The sequence below is a fragment of the Odocoileus virginianus genome, chromosome 29 (genome assembly GCF_023699985.2).
Source record: "Odocoileus virginianus isolate 20LAN1187 ecotype Illinois chromosome 29, Ovbor_1.2, whole genome shotgun sequence".
In the NCBI taxonomy this organism is placed as follows: Eukaryota; Metazoa; Chordata; class Mammalia; order Artiodactyla; family Cervidae; genus Odocoileus; species Odocoileus virginianus.
Window position 1 is genome coordinate 1,700,596 of NC_069702.1, and position 25,646 is coordinate 1,726,241.

At 47.8% G+C, this 25,646-nt stretch overlaps 1 protein-coding gene across 1 annotated transcript in view; it reads right to left on the reverse strand.

Moving 5' to 3' along the window:
• SCFD2 (sec1 family domain containing 2) overlaps positions 1–25,646 on the reverse strand; it is a 391,117-nt gene that overhangs the window by 2,602 nt on the left and 362,869 nt on the right. Inside the window, exon 8 of the mRNA XM_070458048.1 lies at positions 10,590–10,709. Within this exon, the coding sequence (XP_070314149.1) occupies positions 10,590–10,709 (120 nt within the window). The remainder of the gene's footprint in view (positions 1–10,589; positions 10,710–25,646) is intronic.

The window sequence follows — 25,646 nt, forward strand, 5'->3', positions numbered from 1 at the left end:
CAGGCGGGTTCTTTACCACTAGCACCACCTGGGAAGCCCTTCATCTAAACTGATCATCTGCAAAGACCTATTTTCAAATAAGGCCACATTCACAGGTACGAGGGGTTTGGACTTTAACATCTTGTGGGAGGGGACACATTTCCACCCATGACAATGATGATAATGATGATGATATCTGCTAATACTTATTAGTTATTTTTTTATGATGTGCCAGGCACAGAGGATGCTCTCATTTGATATCCATTTAATCTTCATAACAACCCTATTTGCAGATATGGAAAATGAAAAGCAGAAAGATTAAGTAATTTTACCAAGGACACACAGGAAGAAGCTGAATCAGGATTCCAACCCAGGCAGGCTGGCTCCAGTGTCCAAGTGCCTGTTGGGTCACTTCTCCATTATCAAGGGCTCTGGGAAGGCTGCTTACTCTCTGAGTCCATATGGACACTTGGGCCTCTCTGGCCTGTGTCATGGTGTGCCCCTTCTGCTTCCCCAAGACTCAGCTGTTCCTGGGGGGCAGAGTTCCCTCTGAAGCACTGGGAGAGTGCGTTCCCAGGGCTGGGCTGTGGCAGCGATGAGCTCTGCCCATCTGGTGAGGTTCTCCCAGTCAGGGGTTTTACACCCAGATGACGAGGGAAGTGAGGAAGGAGGCGCTGGAGGCAGACTCTGGAGCCCAGCCCCTGAGAGCAGGGGTCCCAGGCGGCCAGCAGGCCTGGGCTTTAAGGGGTCACACCGCCTGGCTGGGTCTCTCAGTGGGGAGCAAGAGACTCACTCACTCTCTTCCCCTTCCGCACCCCGATATGGTGCTAGGAAGAACGAAACCAATAAATCAACCAATTCGCTGGCCAAAAACAGAGCCTACTCTCTTATGTGGAGGACAAGCAGAGGGAAGGGAGGAGAGAAGAAAGCGTTTTAGAATTTTCTTGTTCTCAGTATTAAAAAGTTTTCCGTTTAAAACAAAAATTAACCTTTGAAAGCAGTGATTACTTTTTATTTTGAAAGAGAATTATCCTTGAAAATATATGGTTAATATCAGTCAAGTCACATTTTTGGCAGAAGTACACTGCAGCCTGTGCTCACGTTTTTCCTTGAAAGCCATGTGATGAGAGTTTGGGGGCAGAGTGAACGTTAGCATCCTCTTATCACATGGTGTAGACACCATTGGAATATGCGGCTCTGGAGAGGGTCTCTACTCACCCCTCAGGGTCTTCGAGACCAAGCCCAACAGATAGTTGAGAATGGTGGTACCCAGACCAGCAGGCTCATCAGACGCTAGCAGAGCCCGGCACCACGGCTGATCGGCTACGTACCCTGGGGAAGGTCGTTTGGCTTGTGGCCTCACTTTATCCATCCCAGGAGAAAAACAAAGCCGGCAGAATCGTGGCAATGATGACCCAAGGATGACCCAGGGTGAAGACCGTAAAGTGCACAAGGCGCCCAGCACTGCGGAGCTGCCGTTTCACTGTGATTGCGTGGTTGGGTCATGGCGGTTTAGTCACTAAGTCGGGTCCAGCTCTTGAGATGCTATGGACTGGAGCCCACCAGGCTCCTCTGTCCATGTGATTCTTCAGGCAGGAATACTGGAGTGGGTAGCCATTGCCTTCTCCAGGGAATCATCTTGACCAAAGGATTGAACCTGGGTCTCCTGCATCGCAGGCAGATTCTTTACATTTTGAGCCACCAGGGAAGACCAGGCCTCCTTTTGAATATCATGAAAGTTAAGAACGCTCTAGAAAAATACATGTATGTTCATATACACAAGACTTTGAACATAGTTTCAGGTGAGGTTTGTGGCTAGCAAGGATTCGTAGACCACAGGTTGTGCTGTGTTTAGTCGCTCAGTCATGTCTGAATCTTTGTGACCCCATGGACTAGAGCCTGCCAGGCTCCTCTGTCCATGGGGATTCTTCAGGCAAGAAGACTGGAATGGGGAGCCATGCCATCCTCCAGGGGATCTTCCCAACCCAAGGACTGAACCCAGGTCTCCCACATTGCAGGCGGATTCTTTACCATCTGAGCCTCCAGGGAAGCCCAGACCACAAGTTAAAAGACCCTTATTGAGATATTTCTAAAAGAGCACACATAAACACAAGGCTCCTTTGCACAAGAGTTGACTCTTGTGAAGTGCAGGAGGACAGGTAGCTAGGCCACAGGCCCCCCCCTTGCCCTGTGCTTGCCAGACCCCACCACCTGGGTTAGATGGTGCTAACCACCATGGTTAGACCATGCTAACCCCTGGGGTCCTGAGCTCCAAAGCCAAAACTGCAGATTCCTCTCTGGCTCAGGTGAGGGCAAGTGGAGTGGCTCGAGTGAGTCTCTGAGGATGCGCACGTCTCATGAACATGGTAGAAGAACTGGGAGGGAAAGGCTGTGGCTCGGTTGATGTGCAGACTTCCAGGGTGGTGACAACTAAGCCCAAAGAATCCTCCACTCTCAGGGCGGAGGCTGGGCTTCCACTCATGGCCGATGGACTGCTGGCCATCATCTGCTCTGAGCCGGCACCAAGGACTGGGACCCTGTCACAACCAGACAAGCGGGTATTTGGCAAGAGGGCTGAACCAGAGGACGCCTGGGGTGTGTGTTCCGGAGGGTTGGAAAGAAACAGATGGGAAACAACGGCAGTCTGTGAAGTCACTGAGAGGTGCCAGTGTCATCAGGAGGGAGGACGTGGAGACCAAGGACTCCCACCGATGGTCCAGCGGATCAGATCACAGCCTCAGCAGTGTCCCGAGTGAGTGCGGCCACAGTTGGCCACCTGCCAGACGGCAGACCTGGAGAATTTGCGGGATCACCCTGAGCCTCAAGTTCTTCGTCTGTGAAGTGGAAATAATAACATCCACCTCACATGACCAACATAACGGTCAAATGTGAACATAGATATAAAATATTCAGCACAATGACAGGCCCTGGAGGGGCTTAAAACAGTGCCTGCTACTATCATCTTCATTAGCACCACCACCTTCACCAGCCTCATCCTCTGCTGCGTCCCCTCCCCCCAGCGCAGAGCAGTCACTGGGCTGATGCAGGGCAGGGGGATGTGCAGAGACGTCTTCCTCATGTGTGAGTCTGATGGCATTCACTCCCAGGCTGCGAACCCTGACTGCCTTCCTCCACCCTTTCTAAGCTTGACCCACTGCTGCAGAACAGAATAAGAAAAGAAGAATGAAAGAATTGAGGACAGTCTAATGGACCTCTGGGACAACATTAAAGGCATCAACATTCACATTATAGGGGTCCCAGGAGGAGAAGAGAGAGAGAAAGGGCCTGAGAAAATATCTGAAAAGATCGTAGCCAAAAACTGCCCTAATATGGGAAAGGAAATAGTCACTCAAGTCCAAGAACCACAGAGTGTCCCATACAGGATAAACTGAAGGAAGAACACACCAAGACACATATTAATCAGACTGGCAAAATTTAAAGACAAAGAGAAAAATATTAAAAGCAACAAGGGAACAGCAACAAACAACATACAAGAGAATCCCCATAAGGTTATCAGCTGATTCTTCAGCAGAAACTCTGCAGGATGGAAGGAATCGCACAATATATTTAAAGTGATGAAAGGGAAAAACCTACAACCAAGAATACTTTACCCAAATGCTTGATCAGACCCAATAGGGAAATCAAAAGTTTTCTAGATAAGCACAAGCTAAGAGCATTCAGCACCACCAAACTAGCTCTACAACAAATATTAAAGCAACTTTTCTAGATGTAAAAGAAAAGGCCACAACTAGAAATAAGAAAATTATGAAGGGGAAAGCTCACTGGTAAAGGCAAACGTACAGTAAAGGTAGGAAATCACCCCCCTACAAATACGAATTCAAAACCAGCAACTGTGAGAAGAGGAGAGTACAAATGCAGGCTATTGGACATGCATTTGAAATTAAGAGACCAATCTTGTAAGTAGATAAATTGCTATATCAAAAACTTATGGTAACCACAAACCAAAAATCCATAAGCCTGACCCTCTTAAAGAGCATCGCAAGACTTTGGAGTCTGAAGGCTGCTCAGCACTCCACACCCCAGCCCCTGCCCACAGCATCCCCCTCGTCACCAGTTCCACATTCTAGACACTCTATTTACAGTTCCACAAATGGAACTTTGGGGGTGTTTCTTCATCTAGAATGAGAGTTACCAACTCTTTGCCTGAAGACTTTTTAGTCATCCTTCAATGATCTGCTTAGGCATCACCACCTCCAGGAAGCCTTCCCAGACCACCTCTCCCTAAAGACTGAGGATGTTCCCATGGCTGTTGCTATTACACTGTATTCCTTGTTTCCTTGAATTTGTTTGCTGTTTGCTAGCACAGTGCCTGATACCTAGTAGATCCCTGATACAATAAGTTAGCCAATGATTGATTAATTGAATAAACAAAAACAAGACTAGGAAGGAGGAAGTGGGTTTAGCCATGTTCAGCAGGGAGTTTTTCACACCAAGAGGCTCAAATATAATGGCTCTCTGTAAATTTGTTTCAAATTGGTTTAACTGAAAACCCATTTGTCTAAAATTCCTATTTTGAAGAACAAGCAGGATCACATGGCTAACATTTCCTTTACAGTAAAATAGTTGATGGTCCTGAAGTATTTTCACATCTCAGGCATCTTTTGTTCATTTTCAGTTTTCTAACCTATTCAAGTGAAGGTATTTCTGCATTATTTGACTAAAATAGTCCTTAAAATTATAAAACACTTAGCTAAATGTCAAGCGGGGGGTGGGGGGGAGGAGGTGGAAAGGTACTCTGAAAAAGAAAATGCTTAAAGCAATCTGAAATCAGCCTGCTGAATATGAAATTTAAATTTTATAAACATAGTCATCAAATGTGTGATATGAGGCAAATTAAGCACTAGAGACTTCCTTTCAGAGGACTGGCTTTTTCTCAAGCAACCGAGGGCAAGGATGAAAATCTCCATCTGTGAGGCAGGGCCAGAGGACCCAAGGGCACCTCGGGGCCAAGTCCCTAACAAGCAGCCTTTGAGGCTGCGTGCAGGTTCCCCTCCAGCCGAGACAGCTGCTTTCCTCTGTGCTCAGTCTGCGCTGGTTCCTGCAGGAGTGGCCCAGTCCCTCTGCTTTCTTTCCACTTCTCACTTTTTTGGGCATTGCTATAATTTGGAGGAGCCAGCATCTTCCTGTTCTATTTCTGCTGAACAGAGAGGAAGCAGGGCAGCCCAGGATTTAGACTCATATCCCTTGATTTCCAACACTGTGAATTGAAAGGAGCAGGGGACAAAAATGGTTTTTCTATTTTTCTCTTAAACTTGGGAGATGCTTTCCAGTAAAAGCAACTCACATGCACAGGCACCAACATGCATATTCATCCAGCTGATGAACTGGCTCTTGAGCACATATCCTATTCAAGGCACTGTTCGCCCTCATTTGTACAGGGGCCGCATGTGTTAAACATAAAAGGTGTGTCTTGCTAAACCACTGGGCTAGTGGATTAAAACAGACACGATCGAGCTTTCTGGAAAACCCGTTGCCTTTGCATTGCTGGAGGGGTGAGTGTGTTGTGCTCAGGCTCTCCTAAAGAATCCACAGAGATTTCAGATGTCTCCATTTTTGTCCCTTCTGATGGTTATTTAAAAAGAAGTTACTTGCGGGAAAACAACAAGAAACTTCTATTGCAAATGACTTCAGCATTGCTAAGAGGATTGCATCAAATATCAAAGATACATGAAGTGCATAGGAATAAAGGGCAATATTAATAAGAATAATATGAACATGTGTGATGCTGTCTAATATTTCAAATTATAAGGTAAAGAAGAAAAACTGTAAATCTCACTGACATTTTCCTTGGAATAGGAAATGTCAGAACAAATTAAACGCAGACCAGAAGAAAAAAAAAGAAGTCGCTTGACTTCTCTCCTTGAGGGCCTGCATCAGATTTTAGGATAACCTGGGGGCAGGGTTTAGAGTCAGGATTTAGTTATCCTCGAACGTCTACAGTGGCACAAAATCCTAAGTGTGTGAGCACATTTCTGGGCCTACTCTTTTTTTCTATTACAGTCTCACTGAATGCTTGGTTCCAGACGCACATGAAAGCGTGGTTGGGCCCCGTGTACCAGGAAGAGCCGTGGCAGCAGGTCAGGCCCACTTTGTCTCTCTCTGTTTCCTGAGCTGGCCTTCCCCTGTACTTTCTGGGAGGGTCCCTCCCTGTTATTTTCCTCCCACAGTCCCAGACTTCGGCTGGCATCTCGGCCACGTCCCAGCCCCAGGGTTCAGCCTGCAGAGCTGTCTGCAGTGAGAAGAGGCCAGGGCTGGGCACACGTGTTCCAGAGCCACGGCAAGCCTGCAAAGTCAGCTGCTCGTGGCTGCGGCTGTTTGGGGTGGGGTTGAGAGGCTGCCTGTTTGATCCCTTTTTTTGTAGTCAGGGAAGAGGGCTTTCTCTAGCTGCCCGCTTTCTCTCATCAGCAAGTTTAGCAACAGCCAGGGGAGGAGGGCAGAGAAAACACGCCCACTGTAGCGTAGGACAGCCATCCTCTGGGACTAGCAGGTGATAACGTGGTTTCTGAATGCCACTGTTTCATGAGATCTTTATCTTCTGTAAAAGGGAATTTATTTCTGGATGTGCTGTGAGTGAGTGATAGTTGCTCAGTCATGCCTGACTTTTTGCAACCCCATGGACTGTAGCCTGCCAGGCTCCTCTCTCCATGGAACTCTCCAGGCAAGATTATTGGAGTGGGTTGCCATTTCCTTCTCCAAGGGATCTTCCCGACCCAGGGATCCTACATTGCAGGAGAGTCTTTACCATCTGAGCCACCAGGGAAGCCGACTATTAAGAGACAATTCTAAGTATAAAGACAGGTCAACTTAAAAAGTATCAGCAGATACATGCTTGACTTTATCTTATAATCTATAGACAACACATTAGAATATGTAATGAATCCATACACCTTTTCCAAAGGAATACCCAAGACAGAAGTAGCAATAAAGTTATAAATGACAGTCATCAATCAGATGAAATAATTTAGATGAAGCTTTTCTCTCTCCAAGATATGCGGGCCTTATGTGGCTTCTATCGGCAGTTTCCTTTGATGAGTGGATCCCTGAATGCCTTGCACATCTCAGCTCATCAACCCTCTCCTTCAGGAGAAGCCGATGCCATCTGAAGGACCCTCCCGCCTCCACCCCTTTCCTGCAGGTATTCCCATAAAAGCACCTGCCTATGTTCCAGAACACTCACATCTGGCTGGAGCTTCTGTGTTTGATGTCAGTCAGTCACTCCCTATTAGAGTGTAAGTTCCATGAAAGCAGGGACAAGTCTGGCTTGGTCTCCTCAGCACAAAGAACAGTGCTTGGCACAGAGAACATGCTCAATAAATGTTTACTGAATAATCAACTAATCCAATTTAAGAGACTGTAAAGTTCCTATTCCTGGGTCCAAAAAGCATCTATGTGGTATGGAATAGATATGAATTACAGCAACTGATACAAAAGACAGGGTGGTCTTAGTTGTCCATAATCTCAGGATCAATAACAGGCTGGCGTAGTCTCCAGAAAAACTGCTTTTATCTTACTCTTCAATAATGCAAGTAGAATTTCTAGTGTTCAATGGTGATGGTTTAGTCACTAAGTCATGTCCGATTCTAGAAACCCCATGAACTATAGTCCCCCAGGCTCCTCTGTCCATGGGATTTCCCAAGCAAGACTGCTGGATTGGGTTACCATTTCATTCTCCAGCGGATTCTACTGACTGAGCCACATGGGAAGGTCTCTAGTGTTCAATATTCAACGAGTAATCATGACGCTCAGTGCCAGATCCTTTCTGTGGTGCTGGAATTAAAATAAGTGCAAAGTCCTGAGGCTAGGAAAGAGAGGCCAGGAGGCCAGCAGAAAGGGGTAGGAAAAGAAGGCCCAGCGGCAGGTAGGGGCTGTGGTGGGAGGAGGAGGTGGCCCCAGCGCCTGGCAAGGGAGGCGCTCGGGTGTAAGTGAGTCTGCAAGGAGAGACCAGGGTCCCAGGAGAGCCGCCCAGAGGCTGGGACACCCAGGTTCCCGGCATGGGCTGCGGTGAGGTGGCTGGAGGGAAGCCCAGTCTGGAGAAGAGCAGCCGGGAAGAGGACCTGCAGAGAAGGGGTGAGCCTGATCTGTTGGGAGATTCTGTGGGGCCTGGGAGCAAACAGTCCCAAGGGCCAAGGCCTCCAGGACTCGGGTAGGCTTTGGGCAAGGGGCAAATCCTCGTCCCCGGGGACCTTTACGTGTAGGCTGGATTAGCTGCGTACTAGACAGCAGCATTAGATGCGTATGTTTAAGTCACTGGTCAGGTTAGAGTCACTCTCTTGGTTGCCAGACCGGCCCTACTTCAGTTGTTCCCACGTGCGCCCCGACAGAGGTCTAAGCAGGCAGCAGATTAGCAGGCCTTCCTGCGTACAGCCAAAGCATCCAGCCCTCATCCCTCTGAATGCACCACTGAAGCCGGAGCTGGTTACATCTCAGATCTGGGCTGACTTAGCTGCCGGTGTGTGGAGGTCTAATACTGGGAGACCTGCCTTTGCAGGTGTCGCTCCAGCAAACAGGCAGGTAATCCACCTCCTTTCAGGACTTGGAATGAAGGCCATGATGGTAAATAACTCCTCTCTGCAATCTTCCTGGGTCCTGTTAACTCTTCAGGGGGAGCTTTCTGCACAAAGGACAAGCAGCAGGCACGGCTGCCCCTTAAGCCCCCAACTCTTTGAGCCACTCTCTCTGCAGATGATTGAGCACAAGGTCGGTCATTTGCAGTCCAGCCACTGAGCCACTGCAGATTCCGGGTCTCTGTTGTCAAACTCAGGTCACACGGCTTTGAAAAAGTGTGCATTTCATCCTTTTAGAGGGGAGATTAACGCATCTGTCAGCCAGTTAACAATGCAGCAGCTAAGAATTTGGTTCACCATGTTAGGGGCAGTGAGAAGCATGCTTGCTGATAAAAAAGAAGAATGTCTTGCTCAAAAAGGCAACTGCTCACTAAACAGACCCTGAACACTGCTGACGGAGTGGGTGTGAGATGAGGCTGAATTTACCACTTTATTAGAAATCCCACCAGCTATGACCAAGACAGGTGTTAGTAACAGCACAAGTGGCCATAGCCAATGATGGGTCACTCCCCTGCTCAAAAACATACCATGGCTTCCTGGACACCTGGGTCCCTTTCCTAAGTTGGGTGTTGGGAGACCCACAGAGATCTGGCCTTTTCTACACCACCAGGCGGCCTGGCCACCTCAACAACATCACGCCACTAGCCCACAGGGTGACAGAGCTCCTGTCTGTGCACAGGCCTGGAGAGGCCCAGGCTTGGTCCTCAAGGAATGCACGTTTGCTTCAGGAGGCTAGGTCAGCAATGGGGAGCCATCAGCGAGCCGCCTGGGATGCCAGCGGGGGTAGGGGCTCCTTGGCTGGCTGAGTGGGTGGAAGTGGGAGACATGGGCATCTGTACCTCTTCCCCAGGGAGCAGGGGAGCCAGGCATGGCTGGAATACCACCTGGGTTCTGTGCGGTTGTGGTGGACTGTTGTCTGTCTCAGAGCCGGCACCCTACCCGAAGCACTGCACTGGCATCTCTGTTCTGCCATCTCCAAACCACAGAAGGCTGCCGGCAGCATACAGACATAGCACAAAGCTGAAGACAGGCCCCAAGAGATGAGCCTCAACCTCAGGGTGGGGTCAACGGGAAGACGTCCCAGGGGCTCCATCCCCAGCAGGACAGTTCCGAGGACGGTCCTCGGCCCTGGAGGACAGAGCCTGGGGTGCCCGCGCCACTGGCCGCCGGGTTCGCTCCCTCACGGTCCCTCTGCCAGTTCCCTCCCTTCTGCTCCTCGGGATCCCCTCCCACGTAAAGTCTGCTGGCAGCCTCCGGTTTCAGGCTGCTTTGGGAGCCTACTAAGCAAGGACTTCCAGTCTTGCTGAGTTACAGGTTCTGCTGCCCCAGCCAGCTGGGAGCTTCCAGAGACAGGGAAGTCCTTGCCGTTCAAGTCCCTCTTCCCGAGCCCCTGCTGCAGGGCAGAGTGGCGGCTGCTCAGAAGTGGTTTCTGACAATAACCTTGGCCGCCTGTACCCAGGGCTGTGTGCAGGGCACTGCACTAAGAAGCACATTCTCCTCTCTGAGCTAAGGTTCACAGGCGCCCCACCCTGTCGCTTCAGTGAGAAAACCGAAGGCTTTTCTCACTTGGGTCACCTGCTAGTAAAGGGCAGATAGCAAGGGCTGTGCCTTAACCACCGGGGCGTTTGTGTGGGGAGGGAGATGGAGCCTGGCAGGAGGCCACAGAGAAGAAAGACACTGCACCTGTCACTGTCCAGACGAGGTGCCTTTCTATCCTCTCCATGCGGTCGAGGGGGTCCCTGGGAGCCACCCTCAATGATCTAGAGCCTATTAAGAGGTGAAACTGCTTGAGGAATTAAGCACTGCTTGGACATCAGAGAAGACATGCCTTTTAGGAATCTGGGGACAGCACTGCAGCCCAGAGGTAGGAGAGGCCTCAGGCCTGGAACAGGCAGAAGGAGCAGAGCAGAGGAGGCTGGGGGATGGAGACGCAGATGGCTGGGAAGCCTAATGGAGGCCCACCCTTCCTCCTGTCCAGGCTTCCCACTCAGATCGCGTCACCAAGCGTCACTGAGGACTCGGTACCTGGGTTCCCGGCTTCAGGGACGGCACAAGGTCTTTGATCATTTTGGCTTCAGAGACTGTGACTCCGCCCACCACGAAGAGGATGAGGAGAGGGTGGTCGCTGGGATGAGGCCGGCTCACCTGCAAACAAAACACACCTAGCGTTAGAGGCGTCTTCAGGTGAAGAGCCATTCAAGAGATTATCATTCATTAGGGGTACGATGTGTCAGCAGGTGTGAGCCTACTGACCAGGAGCATGCCCCGCACGTCGCCTTCCTACAGCCCTTTACATATTTTATTGAAAGAGAAGTTAAAGGAGCAGGAGCTATTTAAATAACAGAGAAGAAAGAGGGCAACTTCCCCTTCCTCTTCAGTCTACAGGTCTCAACACAACTGTGCTCCTGCCTTACAGAGCCTGTGCAGGTCCTTCCAAGCTCTAGCCACAGCCTGGAGGCATCGTCTCTGCTTACACACGTTTGCGGCGATCTTGCCTGCCTGGTTCACTGCTGAAGTCCCAGAGTACTTACTGCCATTTCAGAGTAGGTGCTCAATAAATGCCTGTGGCACTGAAAGATGGTCACATCCCTAGGGAGGAGGAGGAGAAGTGTGGACAAAGATGCAAGAGCCCCACGCCCACCCTTGAGGGCAGACTTCATGCCCTTACCTTCTGCAAACCAACCCAGCTGAGGATTTCACCTGCATGCAATGCTGCACTGAATGTCATGGAGAATCCCTGCCAGGGCCTTAAGGTCTCACCAGCGAGGGACAGTATAAACAACCACAATGAGAGTGCCTCCCAGCAACCTCTCAGGAAAGGCACAGTGCCAACATGTAGACCTGGGGACTAACTGAAGCGGGCAAGAGGGGCTCCTGAAGACAGTGCGTTTGAGTCCTACCTGCAAGTTCAGGAAGGTTCAGTGAGGAGTGGGTACAAGTGGGATGAGCTAAGTTCTGCAGGCAAGTGGTCACCAGCTGGGGGGAGTGACCAGGACAGCCGCATGGAGTCATTACAGGAAGGATGCTGCCAGCTGCCCGCATGACCAGTGAAGCCAGAGGCGGGAGAAGCAGGCTGGTCTCCAGTCAGAAGGGCGCAGACAAAGTAGGTAACTGTCTGCGCTCACCACACCCACTAACACACAAGCCATCTTTGGGCCAAAGGACGGTCCCCAGGAGTGGCAGGGTGGACAGCAGGCTGAGAGGAAGAGAGGCAGCCCTTCTCTTACCCCGGCTCCAACTCTTTTTTCAACTTGGTTCTTCTGACTCCCTTGCCTACATATAACTTTTCAGTACCTTATTTTAAAACACTTAGGAACGTAATACATTAAGTGCTTCCAGTTACATAAGTTATTCCTTGGCTTCTGGAGAGGAAACTCAGAGTGAAGAGGGAGGGAGGGAAGGATGGGGAGAAATAGGGGGAGGGAGGGGAAAAACAAAAGGCAGAAAGAAAGAAGGAAAAGTGGGTCTAAACTTCTTCCAAATGGGCAGTGGTGAATCCTGGACAAAGTTACAGAACTGTTGGATCTTTAGAAAAAGACTCTAGACTCCCCGCCCCACCCCTTGACTTTCTGCCCCGAGGCTCCTTCCCTTGACTGCATTTGTTGACTGCTGTCTTCCAGTCCGGGTACCACACACTCACAGCCACGCTGCTTCTGTCCTGCTGTCCCCTGCCACGGCGCTCACTACAGTCACCAACGGCTGCCACAGGGAGGGGTCGACAGACACTCGTCTTCATTTATCCGGACATTTCTGTGGCGTGTGTCCCAGCTGATGACATCCTTCTTGGCTGCCGCAATAGCACTCTCTGTGGGGTCTTCCTTCTACCTTTCCCACGGCTTCTCACATTTCTTCATAGGTTCCTTTTTTGGTCTGCTCAAGTGTTGATACTCCTTGGGCTTTATCTTTGACCCTGTGCTAGGAATCAGTGAATTAACATGGACTGGAATGGGTGAATTTAATTCACCTGTCCATTATAGCTACTACTGTGGGCAAGAATCTCTTAGAAGAAATGGAGTAGCCATCATGGTCAACAAAAGAGTCTGAAATGCAGGACTTGGATGCAATCTCAAAAATGACAGAATGATCTCTGTTCATTTCCAAGGCAAACCATTCAATATCACAGTAATCCAAGTCTATGTCCTGACCAGTAATGCTGAAGAAGCTGAACAGTTCTATGAAAACCTGTAAGACCGTCTAGAACTAACACCCTAAAAAGATACCTTTTTCATCATAGAGGACTGGAATGCAAAAGTAGGAAGTCAAGAAACACCTGGAGTAACAGGCAAATTTGGCCTTGGAGTACAGAATGAAGCAGGGCAAAGGCTAATAGAGTTTTGCCAAGAGAACACACTGGTCATAGCAAACACCCTCTTCCAACAACACAAGAGAAGACTCTACACATGGACATCACCAGATGGTCAATACTGAAATCAGATTGATTATATTCTTTGCAGCCAAAGATGGAGAAGCTCTATACACTTAGCAAAAACAACACAGGGAGCTGACTGTGGCTCAGATTATTGCCAAATTCAGACTTAAATTGAAGAAAGTGGGGAAAACCACTAGACCATTCAGGTATGACCTAAATCAAACACAGTGGAAGTGAGAAATAGATTCAAGGGATTAGATCTGATAGACAGAGGGCCTAAAGAACTATGGATGGAGGTTTGTGACATTGTAGAGGAGATAGGGATCAAGACCAACCCCAAGAAAAAGAAATGCAAAAAAGCAAAATGGCTGTCAGAGGAGGCCTTACAAATAGCTGAGAAAAGAGGAGAAGCTAAAGGCAAGGGAGAATAGGAAAGATACACCCATTTGAATGCAGAGTTCCAAAGAATAGCAAGGAGAGATAAGAAAGCCTTCCTCAGTGATCAGTGCAAAGAAAGAGAAGAAAACAATAGAATGGGAAAGATTAGAGATCTCTTCAAGGAAATTAGAGATACCAAGGGAACATTTCCTGCAAAGAAGGGCTCAATAAAGGACAGAAATGGTATGGATCCAACAGAAGCAGAAGATATTAAGAAGAGGTGGCAAAAATACACAGGAGAACTGTACAAAAAAGATCTTCATGACCCAGATAATCACGATGGTGTGATCACTCACCTAGAGCCAGACATCCTGGAATGTGAAGTCAAGTAGGCCCTTAGGAAACATCACTACGAACAGTTAGTGGAGGTAATGAATCCAGTTGAGCTATTTCAAATCCTAAAAGATGATGCTGTGAAAGTGCTGCACTCGATATGTTAGCAAATGTGGAAAACTCAGCAGTGGCCACAGGACTGGAAAAGGTCAGTTTTCATTCCAGTTCCAAAGAAAGGCAATGCCAAAGAATGCTCAAACTACCGCATAATTGCACTCATCTCACACGCTGGTAAAGTAATGCACCAAATTCTCCAAGCTAGTCTTCAACAGTACATGAATCATGAACTTCCAGATATTCAAGCTATATTTATAAAAGGCAGAGGAACCAGAGATCAAATTGCCAATATCGGTTGGATCATTGAAAAAGCAAGAGAGTTCCAGTAAAACATCTACTTCTGCTTTATTGACTATGCCAAAGCCTTTGACTAGGTGGATCACAACAAACTGTGGAAAATTCTGAAGGATATGGGAATACCAGATTACCTGACCTGCCTCTTGAGAAATCTGTATGCAGGTCAGGAAGCAACAGTTAGAACTGGACATGGAACAATAGGCTGGTTCCAAATAAGAAAAGGAGTACGTCAAGGCTGTATATTGTCACCCTGCTTATTTAACTTATATGTAGAGTACATCATGAGAAATGCTGGGCTGGAGGAAGCACAAGCTGGAATCAAGATTGTCAGCAGAAATATCAATAACCTCAGATATGCAGATGACACCACCCTTATGGCAGAAAATGAAGAGCTAAAGAGCCTCTTGATGAAAGTGAAAGAGGAGAGTGAAAATGTTGGCTTAAAACGCAACATTCAGAAAACTAAGATCATGGCATCTGGTCCCATCTGCTGCTGCTAAGTCACGTCAGTCGTGTCCGACTGTGTGACGCTATAGACGGCAGCTCACCAGGCTCCTGTCCCTGGGATTCTCCAGGCAAGAATACTGGAGTGGGCTGCCATTTCCTTCTCCAGTGCATGAAAGTGAAAAGGGAAAGTGAAGTCGCTCAGTCGTGTCCGACTCTTCTCGACCCCATGGACTATAGCCGACCAGGCTCCTCCATCCACGGGATTTTCCAGGAAGAGTACTGGAGCGGGGTGCCATTGCCTTCTCTGATCACTTCATGGCAGATAGATGGGAAACAGTGCAAATAGTGACAGACTTTATTTTTTTGGGTTCCAAAATCACTGCAGATGGTGACTACCACCATGAAATTAGAAGATGCTTGCTCCTTGGAAGGAAAGTCATGACCAACCTAGACAGCATATTAAAAAGCAGAGACATTACTTTGCCAACAAAGATCCATCTAGTCAAAGCTATGGGATTCCAGTGGTCACATATGGATGTGAGAGTTGGACTATAAAGAAAGCTGAGCACTGAAGAATTGATGCTTTTGAACTGTGGTGTTAGAGAAGACTCGAGAGTCTCTCAGACTGCAAGGTGATCCAACCAGTCCATCCTAAAGGAGATCAGTCCTGGGTGTTCATTGGAAGGACTGTTGCTGTAGATGAAGCTCCAATACTTTGGCCACCTGATGAGAAGAACTGACTCATTTCAAAAGAGCCTGATGCTGGGAAAGACTGAAAGAAGGAGAAGGAGATGACAGAGGATGAGATGGTTGGATGGCATCACTGACTCAATGGACATGAGTTTGAGTAAACCCTGGGAGTTGGTGATGGACAGGGAGGCCTGGCGTGCTGCCGTCCACAGGGTCACAAAGAGTCGGACATGACTGAGTGACTGAACTGAAATGTGCTACTCTCACTTGAGGACCTCATCTACTCATATGCCTCCAATAATCTTTTAATTCTTCCCAAATCTATGTCTTTAGCATCTCTACTGAGTTCCAGTGGCCATCTCCACCTGGATGCCTCCTGGCATTCCTAAACTCAGCAGATTTCAAATTTGATGTATGATCTTAACCACTCCCCACCCCCCATCAAGTCTATTCCTTCTCTTAACTTTCTAGAAGCATCACCACCTTCACAGTCACCTGAGCCAGATAGGTAGATGTCATCTGGGACTTGCTGTCTTTTTGACCTCCTAGGTAAGTCCTGTTAATTCTGCCCCCTTCGATTCACTGACCTCTCTCTGATTCCCACTATCGCTGTTCTGGTTGGCTTTCATTTCTTCTTCTTTTAATATTTACATTTATTATTTATTTTGGCTGTGCTAGGTCCTAGTTGTGGCATGAGAACTCTTTGTTGTGGCATGTGGGATCTAGTTCCCTGACCAGGGATTGAACCCTGGTCCTCTGCATTGGGATCTCGGAGTCTTGGTCACTGGACCACCAGGGAAGTCTCTCATTTCTTCTTTACTAGATTATTGCTAGAGTCTTCTAACTTGTCTTCCTATCCCTCATCTGGCCACCCCCATCCATTCTTCTCATTCCTGCCTAAGTGAACTTTCTAAAGTGCAAATATTTATTATTGAATCTTTGTGCATTATCTTATCTGATTCTCAAATATCCTTAGGAGGTAAATACAATCATTGGTATATGATGCAGATGAAGAGACTGAAGTTTACACATAGTGACTAAATCGTGGAGGCAGGGGCCAAACTGCAGACGTTATACTCTTAAACACCCATCAGCTCCATCACATGCTCAGAGCAAGGAAGGATAAAGTTCAGACTCCTCAATTTAGTATATAAGGCTTTTCTCACATGGCTTTGCTTTTTGTCTCCATTTTCATCTGCTCCATATTCACTGTTTGCTGGAGTCACTCACAAAGACCTGAACCATTCATGAATGCGTGGTATTTTTAAAAAAACATTTTGCTAAACTTACATTTTACTGAACATTTGCCCTGAAAAGAGCATTTATCACAAGTGTTTAATTTATTTTCATAAACCAAACAAACCCTTGTGACCAGTCCCTAGATCAGAAACAGAACGCTGGCACTCTGGGTCCCTTCATGCCCCCTTCACATCACTGCCTTGCCAAAGGGCAACTGCCGCCTTAACTTCTAGCCGCTCAATACTGGACTTTGCTTTTCTTGCTCAATGATATACCCTGAGGATTTTTCTATATTAGTGGGAAAGATCTGGGGCCCACAGGAATTGGTTGGGACCACACCGGTGGGTTTGGCCTAGCCACACCAGTGGCCTCTGTCTGTGCCCATGACTTTCCAGTTATTAAACACTTTGAGCACCATCTGCATCGTCTTATGTTATGTGGCATGGACTGTTTCCTCTGTGTAAAGTGCCCTTGTCTCTCCTTCTTTTTATCTTAATATATATGTTTTATTGAAGTACAGTTGACTTCCATTTCAGGTACGTGGCAAGGTGATTCAGTTATACAAATACACATATATTGTTTTTGAAATTATTCTCCATTATAGGTTATTATAAAATATTGACTACAGTAAGCCTTTGCTGCTTCTTGTATATTTGTCTCCTCTTCTTTGCCTCCTTCCTTCTCTCTTTAAAAGCCATCCTTGCCTCTAAAAATCTCTCTCTAACCATCTCTCAACTCCTGCTCCAAGATCTGAATCTGATAGACACCTCTGCCCTGGCCTTATCACTCTGGCTGCAACCTCAATAGGCCTGCCTATCTCCTTTTCTAGACTGTAAGCTACTGGAGGGTAGGGACTGATCATATTTATCTTGGTATTTGGGGCTCTGAGCATAGAGGTAGCTCATGGTAAACTTTCAACAAGTGTTGTATGAATAAAATGAATGAATGAATGGATGGATGAGGTCCACAGGTTAACTGGAGATGTCTTTCTTTCCTTAGATCTCTCTCTGAGAGAGAGATCTTTTAGACACTCCATTCTATGCATTGTTTTCCTGGCTGAGTGACAACCTGAAGTTCCTTCCAACCCTACAAACAATTGTTTCTCACTTATTCCTGGGACAGAAATACAACTGACTTTAGAACTTCACATTGGTACAGCATGTTCTCAAAGACATATGCTTTCCATAAGAGAGTCCGGACTCTGAAGTACACTGCAAGAATCTTGGAAGGATGAATTGAAAGATGAAAAGGAAAAAAAAAAAAAAAAAAGAAACAGCAACAAAGATCAATATCCCTGGGCCAAGGAGTTGAGAGAATGTTGATTTTGGTACAAATTAACGGGTGCCATTAATGCATGTTGCTGTTTGCTATTTTGGTTTCTGTTTAGATTTATGTTTTGATACCAGCTTCCTTTATAGAACACATCAAGTCGGCAGACTATTGGGAAGTGGAGTCTTTCCAGTCTTTTCCATCAGAATAACACATTACTATAATCAGCCACACTCGGCTGAGTCTCATTTGTATGTGAGTTCACGGTGTAGGGCACTTTGAAGTTGCAAGATGTAAACGTCATTACTGCCATCATAAACACGCAGATTAATAAAGCAAGTCGGGCTTACTGCCCTTTCTTTCATTTTCTAAACCTTCACTGGCTGTGACTTTAAGACATTTCTAAACCTTCATTGGCTGTGATTTTAAAGCATCAGTTCTGGGCAGAGAAGACCATCTCTCCCCACCATTCACCCAGCCTTTGAAGCCAAGGCTGCCGACACCTTCTCTGCAGCTGTGGCCCCAGGAGCACTCTTTGATGTCCTGGCTGGTTTCTGTGGGGAGCGTTTCCTCTGCTCCTGGCTCCCTGGAGTTCTCTGGGCATTCCGGGAACCCAGCTGCTGATTCTCCTCCACTCTTGTTTCTCTTCATGACTGACTCACTCGTCCCCAGCACAGGCAACGGTCAGGCCCTCCATCCTCTAACAGTGGGCAGGCCTCGCAGGAGGCAGACAGCGTAACGGGAGCGTTGGCCGAAGGTCCCTGGGCCCTGAGAGCAGCTGTGCTGTCTCTGGGGGTGGCCTTGTAGTGGCTCTTGTCCCAAAAGCAGTCAGTAACAGCACTGCTGCCGCCACTGAGCACTTCAGGTCCAGCTCCGCTTTTTATTCACTTATTCATCCACTCCACAAGTACCCAGTGAGCAAGCACTATGGGCCAGCCACTGCTCTAGGCCCTGGGAACTCAGCGGTGAATGAACCAACAAGAATCTCTGCCGTCGAAGAGTTTATATTTTTGTTGGGGAAAATGACAAAATACGGAAGTAAATTGGTAAGTAACGAAAGTGGTTAAGTGCTGCGGAGGAAATAAAGCAGGGTTGGGGTTCCCACGTGGTTGGTACTAGTGGCAAAGAACCTGCCTGCCAACATAGGCAACATAGAAGTAGGAGACACGGGTTTGATCCCTGGGTAGGGAAGATTCCCCTGGAGAAGGGAATAGGCAACCCACTTCCAGCATTCTTGCCTGGAGAACCCCATGGCCAGAGGAGCCTAGTGGGCTATAATCCGTAAGTCTGCAAGGAGTTGGACACAACTGAAGCAACTTGGCATGCACGCATGGGGCAGGCATTACTTTGCACAATCTTAGCATCTATGAAGTAGGTAGAAGCTCCAGTTTACAGACAGAGACAGTGAAGTGACTTGTCCCAAGTTTTCCAGTTCGTAAGCTACAGAGCTGAGACAGAAATGCAGGTCTGCCTTGGAGAAGAGTGGGATACATCCCACACGCCCTCCTTTATAAACAGATTCTTTAAACTGAAAGCATTTTTACTAGCTTTCATCTCTTAGGGCTCTGCACTCTTAGTTCCTCGGCAATGTCAGCCAGTTCCCAGGCTCCTCGTGGGACTCACTTCATCTCAGTGCAAAGGCTGCCACGCTGCCAGCCACTCCGTCATTAGCTCGGCCTCCCTGCCGCAGCTGCTGCCACGGACGGCGTCCCCATCCTGGAGACGCCCCACCCCACCTCTCTGTTTTCTGAGCCCTCAGTGTCTCTCCTGCCTCCCGGGCTCTCCTCTTGCGTGACCTGTCCCATCCCACACTGTGTCCCCGACGGCCAGGGCCTCTTCTCCCAAACACCCTCCCTGGGTGGCCCTGTCCTGTCCACGGTCCAGGATGCAGAGGGCCTGTCCCCAGGCCGCTACCGCAGGCCCAGGCTCTGCTGAGCTGCAAAGCTGTCTCACAGGCACCTAAACTCTAAAACACAAGCTATTTTCTTCTCCACTTCTGCTTCGGAGTCAGAGAGAATGTAAACACCTGCCATCCAATCATCCCCGACTAGACGAGGGGCCCTGGAAAATGCCCTCATTTACTTATGCATCCCATCAATGCCCAGTCAGGGGACCCCCCAGGGTTGCATCCTTGCCCTCCCTCCCTCAGCCCCTACCTGACCCCGACTCTCTCACGTTCTCTCCCCAATCTGATGCCAGTCTGGCCTCATTCCCTGCTCTCTCATTCTGCCAGGTGATCTTTATAAAATACACACTGGTTGTTCTGATGATTTAGTTCCTGAGTTGTGTCCAACTCTCGTGACCCCATGGACTGTAGCCTGCCAGGCTCCTCTGTCCCTGGGATTTCCCAGGCAAGAATACTGGAGCAGGCTGCCATTTGCTTCTCCAATACACTGGTTCTATATTGCTAAAAAACATGGCATAAAACCTCATCATTTCTGGTCAAATGTCAAGCCTCCGGCCCTTCGTGACCTGCCTTCTGCTTATCTCTCTGTCTTATCTTCTTCCACTCCTCACAGGCTGCTCTGAGCTCCAGCCATTTGGAGCTCCCTGGAATTTCTTCGACTTAGCCCAGAACGTCCATCAGTTTGTTGCTCACTCCTACTGGTCGGACACATTCAGCTCCTCTGACTCCCTGCTTAAGCTCCCCCTTCTCTGTACTCTCCAACCCGCCCAGACACCACTTCTCTCTTGTCACCACACCTCTCAAGGTTCCTGACCTTCTCCCTAACCAACCGTTCACTCTCTGACGTGAGCTGTGCTGTGGCGGGTAGGACAGCTAGCCTGTCTGCATCTTCCTCACCCACAGCAGCGACTAGCATGCAAGAGGCGCTCGGTAATTGTTCACAGGCAGGCAAAGTTTGTAGCAGGCAAAGTTTGTAGCCGGCCAAAACCAAGTTTGTGTTTAATGATTCCTTCCAAGATCTAACTCACTAGAACTTATGGATCTTATTTAGCAAATGTTACACAAAAATCAGACCATAGTATGGAGCATAATTAAGAAGAAGAAAATATAAACAATAGTTATAAATAGTGTTGCAAACAAATTCCAAGACTTGTGCTGATTTAATCAACAGACACCAAATGCTGAGACGTTTTCCTCTCACCAGAAATGCTATTAAGTGTAATGGGCCTAAGCCAACAGTTCATCTCTGAGTTGTGTTTTTCTCATGTAAACGATAAGGAGCTGGACTTGATGATCATCCTCAGTCCAGGGATCTGACATCAAATTGTACCTGAAGCGCATCATTTTTGCCCTTTATCCTTACAGCCTCCTTCACCCCACCGTAGCTGCCATCTGTAGATGTCTGTCCAGCTCACACATGAACAGTCCCCTCCATCTGCATGGTTATGGGGTGGGCTCCTGGCAGCCGTGTAGTTACAATGTGGTCCTGCCCTCCTCTGACCTCGACTGAATGGCGCAGGAATGGGCCCTGGCCCAGGCTGGCCCAATGTGAGACCCAGCCCTGGGAATGGAGACTGGACCTAAGACAGACGAGGCCCAGACAAAGCTCCTAAGAAGCACCAACACCCGCGGCACAGCTCCCACCGTTCACGTGACTCTCGTTCACTGAGCAAAGCTGGGATGGTTCTTGGCATCTTCTGCAGGCCGCAGCCAGTCTTCAAGAACTGTCTGGTTTCCTGATGGCTTTCCAGTCCTTGGGCCCAGTCTTTCCTGAGGCTCACTGCATGGCTGCCCTTGCGCTTTCGGAGACACCTCGGTCCTCCCAATGAGGGCTTTCCTTGATGAAGTTAGGGCCACTTGGTTAATTGCCAACAACATATCTCAGCTCCAGCTTTTCAGGGTGGGCCTGAGCAGCTGTCCCCTCTATCCTGTGGGCCTTTGCCTCCTCTGCCTAAGGCCATGGAGTGCTCACGGGAACTCCTATTGAGGGCCCAGAGGCAAGCACTGAGTCTTCTGTGAGTATTTTTCATAAATGTTTTTTTTTTTTTGCAGTTAAGCACGGCCATATAAGAAAGGGAACAACAACAACACGCAGTTTAACAGCGCTCGTAAAAGGAGGCAAAAGGGCCTTGTGCGATTTCATCAGATACAACCCGCCCTCCTCATGCCAATTCCAGCAGAGAAAACATCTTGACAAATTATGTCCTTCAGTCAAAACAAGTTGGAGTCCAAACACATGGAGTAGATATAAAATATATTATTTTCAGGAGACTGAAATCCAAACCACAAATTCCAGAAACGCATTTTCAAAGTGCTGCCTATTAGACATGCTCATTTTAAATTAAATTAATGCTGTTGTGAGAGTGGGAAGGTATGGTTCAACTTATTTATTAGATCGCTATCAAGTTTTTTTCTATAGAGATCAAGGTGCTTCATGCACAGGCATTTGGAGAGAAGACTTACTTGACTGTTTAAAGAGTCAGGTTCTGCCAAAGCGGTTTCTCTGGACTTTGATACTCCCCTCCACCCAGGGCACTGCCCTTTGAAGCCGACAGTTCTGTGCGGCTAACCACAAGTCTAGCCTCCGGTGGAGGAGTACGCTGAGTTGACTCCAAACACTTTCTCAGAACCGCAGGAAGAATGACCTCGAGGGTGCTCAGCTCGCTCCTGAGCCTGTCTCTTTCCTTGACAGGGCCTGATGGGGAGAACTTGGGAGAGCAAAGTTCTACGGCTCAGTGTCTCATCGCTCAGGAAGGCTTTTTTAAATTTTTTGTTAATTTTTTTTTAAAGATTATATTATTTAAAATGATTTTAGGCAAGTAGCAAGCATGCCTTTTGCTATCAGAGCCTTTCCAGACTCATTTATTTTGAAACCAAATCAGAATTAGGAGTGAATTTTCTGTCCTCTAGATTGCAGGGAAAACTTCTGGAATTCAAACACTGCTCTTGCTGGGCTGGACAGCCAATCCTGCACTTAAGTGGAGGGCGGGTGGCATTTTTCCAAGGTGGCCTCAGTGGTATTTTCTGCTCCTCATGCTCTGGTTCCCTTTTCAACAGGAAGAGACCAGGTCCCTCCCCTTGAGCCCAGGAAGGCATCTGGGACTGCCTCGGCAGAGCATTGAGAGAGTGACGCCCCGTGGCTTCCGAGGTTCCCACCTGCGGCTCTCTCAGGGAGCTTGCCCTCGGAATGCGGCTGCCTTGCCGTGAGGACGCTCAGGCCATGTGGAGAAGCCTGTGTGGAGAGGAGCGGACGCCTTCAGCTCACAGGCCAGGCTGCTGGTCAGCTTAACCTCAGAGGCGAGTTCTTCTCTGCTGAGCTCTGCCCAGACAGCACATTCATGAACCAAATAAATGATCAACGCGGCTTCTGATGTACCGACTGATAACCAGGACAGGTGGGGATAAGAGACTGGTCTGGAGAGTCTGATTTATACAGGAAAGCGTGCTAAAGCAACGGAAGGGAAGTGACTTTAACAAGTTGCAGTCTGGTATCAGCACATGAGGCTCTGACTGTACTAAGGGCAGAACCCAGCTACCTTGACTTTCCTCTCACAGAGGATTTGTTTGATGCAGAGAATCTTGGACACATGGGCGTATCCCCTAACTTTCACCATCTGCAGACATGTTCATCAATGAGACTGAATGCTGTGAGCCACTTTGGAGCATCTGGGACGGAAGCCTCACTTCCCTACAGCACAGAGGCTGTCTGAGGAGCACCTGTAGGGTGGAGCATTTGCCCTCTCCAGGGATGTGGAGACAAGAGCTTCTGTCGGGCTCCTGGTGTAGTTAGGGGCTTGAGTTATTTTGGGCTTCTGCCTCCATCCCCGGGTGCTCAGGGTCCAGCCCAGCTGGCCACACCTCCCTTGAACCATCTCATCACAGCACACGCACAGAATCTCACAGGCTCCACAGCTTGCCCGAGGCGGGGCGGTCTGGGTCCCCTGAGACTGAGGACACGAAGGCTGGACTCACAGGGGAGAACCAGGGGGTCTGGGAAAACACAGCGCGGCCATACAAACACAGCTTCCCACAGGCACTGAGGTCCATGTCTCTTAGCAAGAACAAGTGAGGAGTGAGATAGGACGTGCTCATGGCTTTGCGGGGAGGTGTCTGTTCTCTCTTATGTAATTCACTAGTTCACTCAGCAGTCAGTCCGTGTGCACCAAAGGCCCACATGTGGGCTCCACACAAGGATATAAAGACTCTCACGGCGGCTCTGGGGAGCCACACTCTGACCAGGAACATGAACTTGTCAAAATAAAAACAGCAAACGTGTACTTAGCACTTTCTGCTATCTTCATTTTCTTAATAACATCATTAAATGTTATGTGATGGAATGGGTGAATTTAACTCAGATGACCATTATATCTACTACTGTGGGCGGGAATCCCTAAGAAGAAATGGAGTAGCCATCATGGTCAACAAAAGAGTCTGAAATGCAGTACTTGGATGCAATCTCAAAAACTACAGAATGATCTCTGTTTGTTTCCAAGGCAAACCATTCAATATCACGGTAATCCAAGTCTATGCCCCGACCAGTAATGCTGAAGAAGCTGAACGGTTCTATGAAGACCTAGAAGGACTTCTAGAACTAACACCCTAAAAAGATGTGCTTTTCATTATAGGGGACTGGAATGCAAAAGTAGGAGTCAGGAAACACCTGGAGTAACAGGCAAATTGGGCCTTGGAGTACGGAATGAAGCAGGGCAAAAGCTAACAGAGTTCTGCCAAGAGAACGCACTGGTCACAGCAAACACCCTCTTCCAACAACACAAGAGAAGACTCTACACATGGACATCACCAGATGGTCAACATTGAAATCAGATTGATTATATCCTTTGCAGCCAAAGATGGAGAAGTTCTATACAGTCAGCAAAAATAAGACCAGGAACGGACTGTGGCTCGGATCATGAACTCCTTATTGCCAAATTCAGACTTAAATTGAAGAAAGTGGGGAAAACCACTAGACCATTCAGGTATGACCTAAATCAAATCCCTTATGACTGTACAGTGGAAGTGAGAAATAGATTTAAGGGACTAGATCTGATAGACAGAGTGCCTGATGAACTATGGATGGAGGTTCATAACATTGTACAGGAGACAGGAATCAAGACAATCCCCAAGAAAAAGAAATGCAAAAAAGCAAAATGATCATCTGAGGAGACCTTACAAATAGCTGTGAAAAGAAGAGGAGCGAAAAGCAAAGGAGAAAAGGAAAGATATACCCATTTGAATGCAGAGTTCCAGAGAATAGCAAGGAGAGATAAGAAAGCCTTCCTCACTGATCAATGCAAAGAAATAGAGGAAAACAACAGAATGGGCAAGACTAGAGATCTCTTCAAGAAAATCACAGATACCAAGGGAAAATTTCATTCAAAGATGGGCTCAATAAAGGACAGAAATGGTATGGACCTAACAGAAGTAGAAGATATTAAGAAGAGGTGGCAAGAATACACAGAAGAACTGTACAAAAAAGATCTTCATGACCCAGATAATCATGAAGATGTCATCACTCACACTCACCTAAAGCCGGACATCCTGGAATGTGAAGTCAGGTGGGCCTTAGGATGCATCTCTACAAATAAAGCTAGTGAAGGTGATGGAATTCCAGCTGAGCTATTTCAAGTCCTAAAAGATGATGCTGTGAAAGTGCTGCACTCAATATGTCAGCAAATGTGGAAAACTCAGCAGTGGCCACAGGACTGGAAAAGGTCAGTTTTCGTTCCAATCCCAAAGAAAGGCAGTGCCAAAGAATGCTCAAACTACCACACAATTGCACTCATCTCACACATTAGTAAAGTAATGCTCAAAATTCTCCAAGCCAGGCTTCAGCAATATGTGAACCATGAAATTTCAGATGTTCAAGCTGGTTTTAGAAAAGGCAGAGGAACCAGAGATCAAATTGCCAACATCCGCTGGATCATCGAAAAAGGAAGAGAGTTCCAGAAAAACATCTACTTCTGCTTTATTGACTATGCCAAAGCCTTTGGTTTTGTGGATCACAATAAACTGGAAAAGTCTTCAAGAGATGGGAATA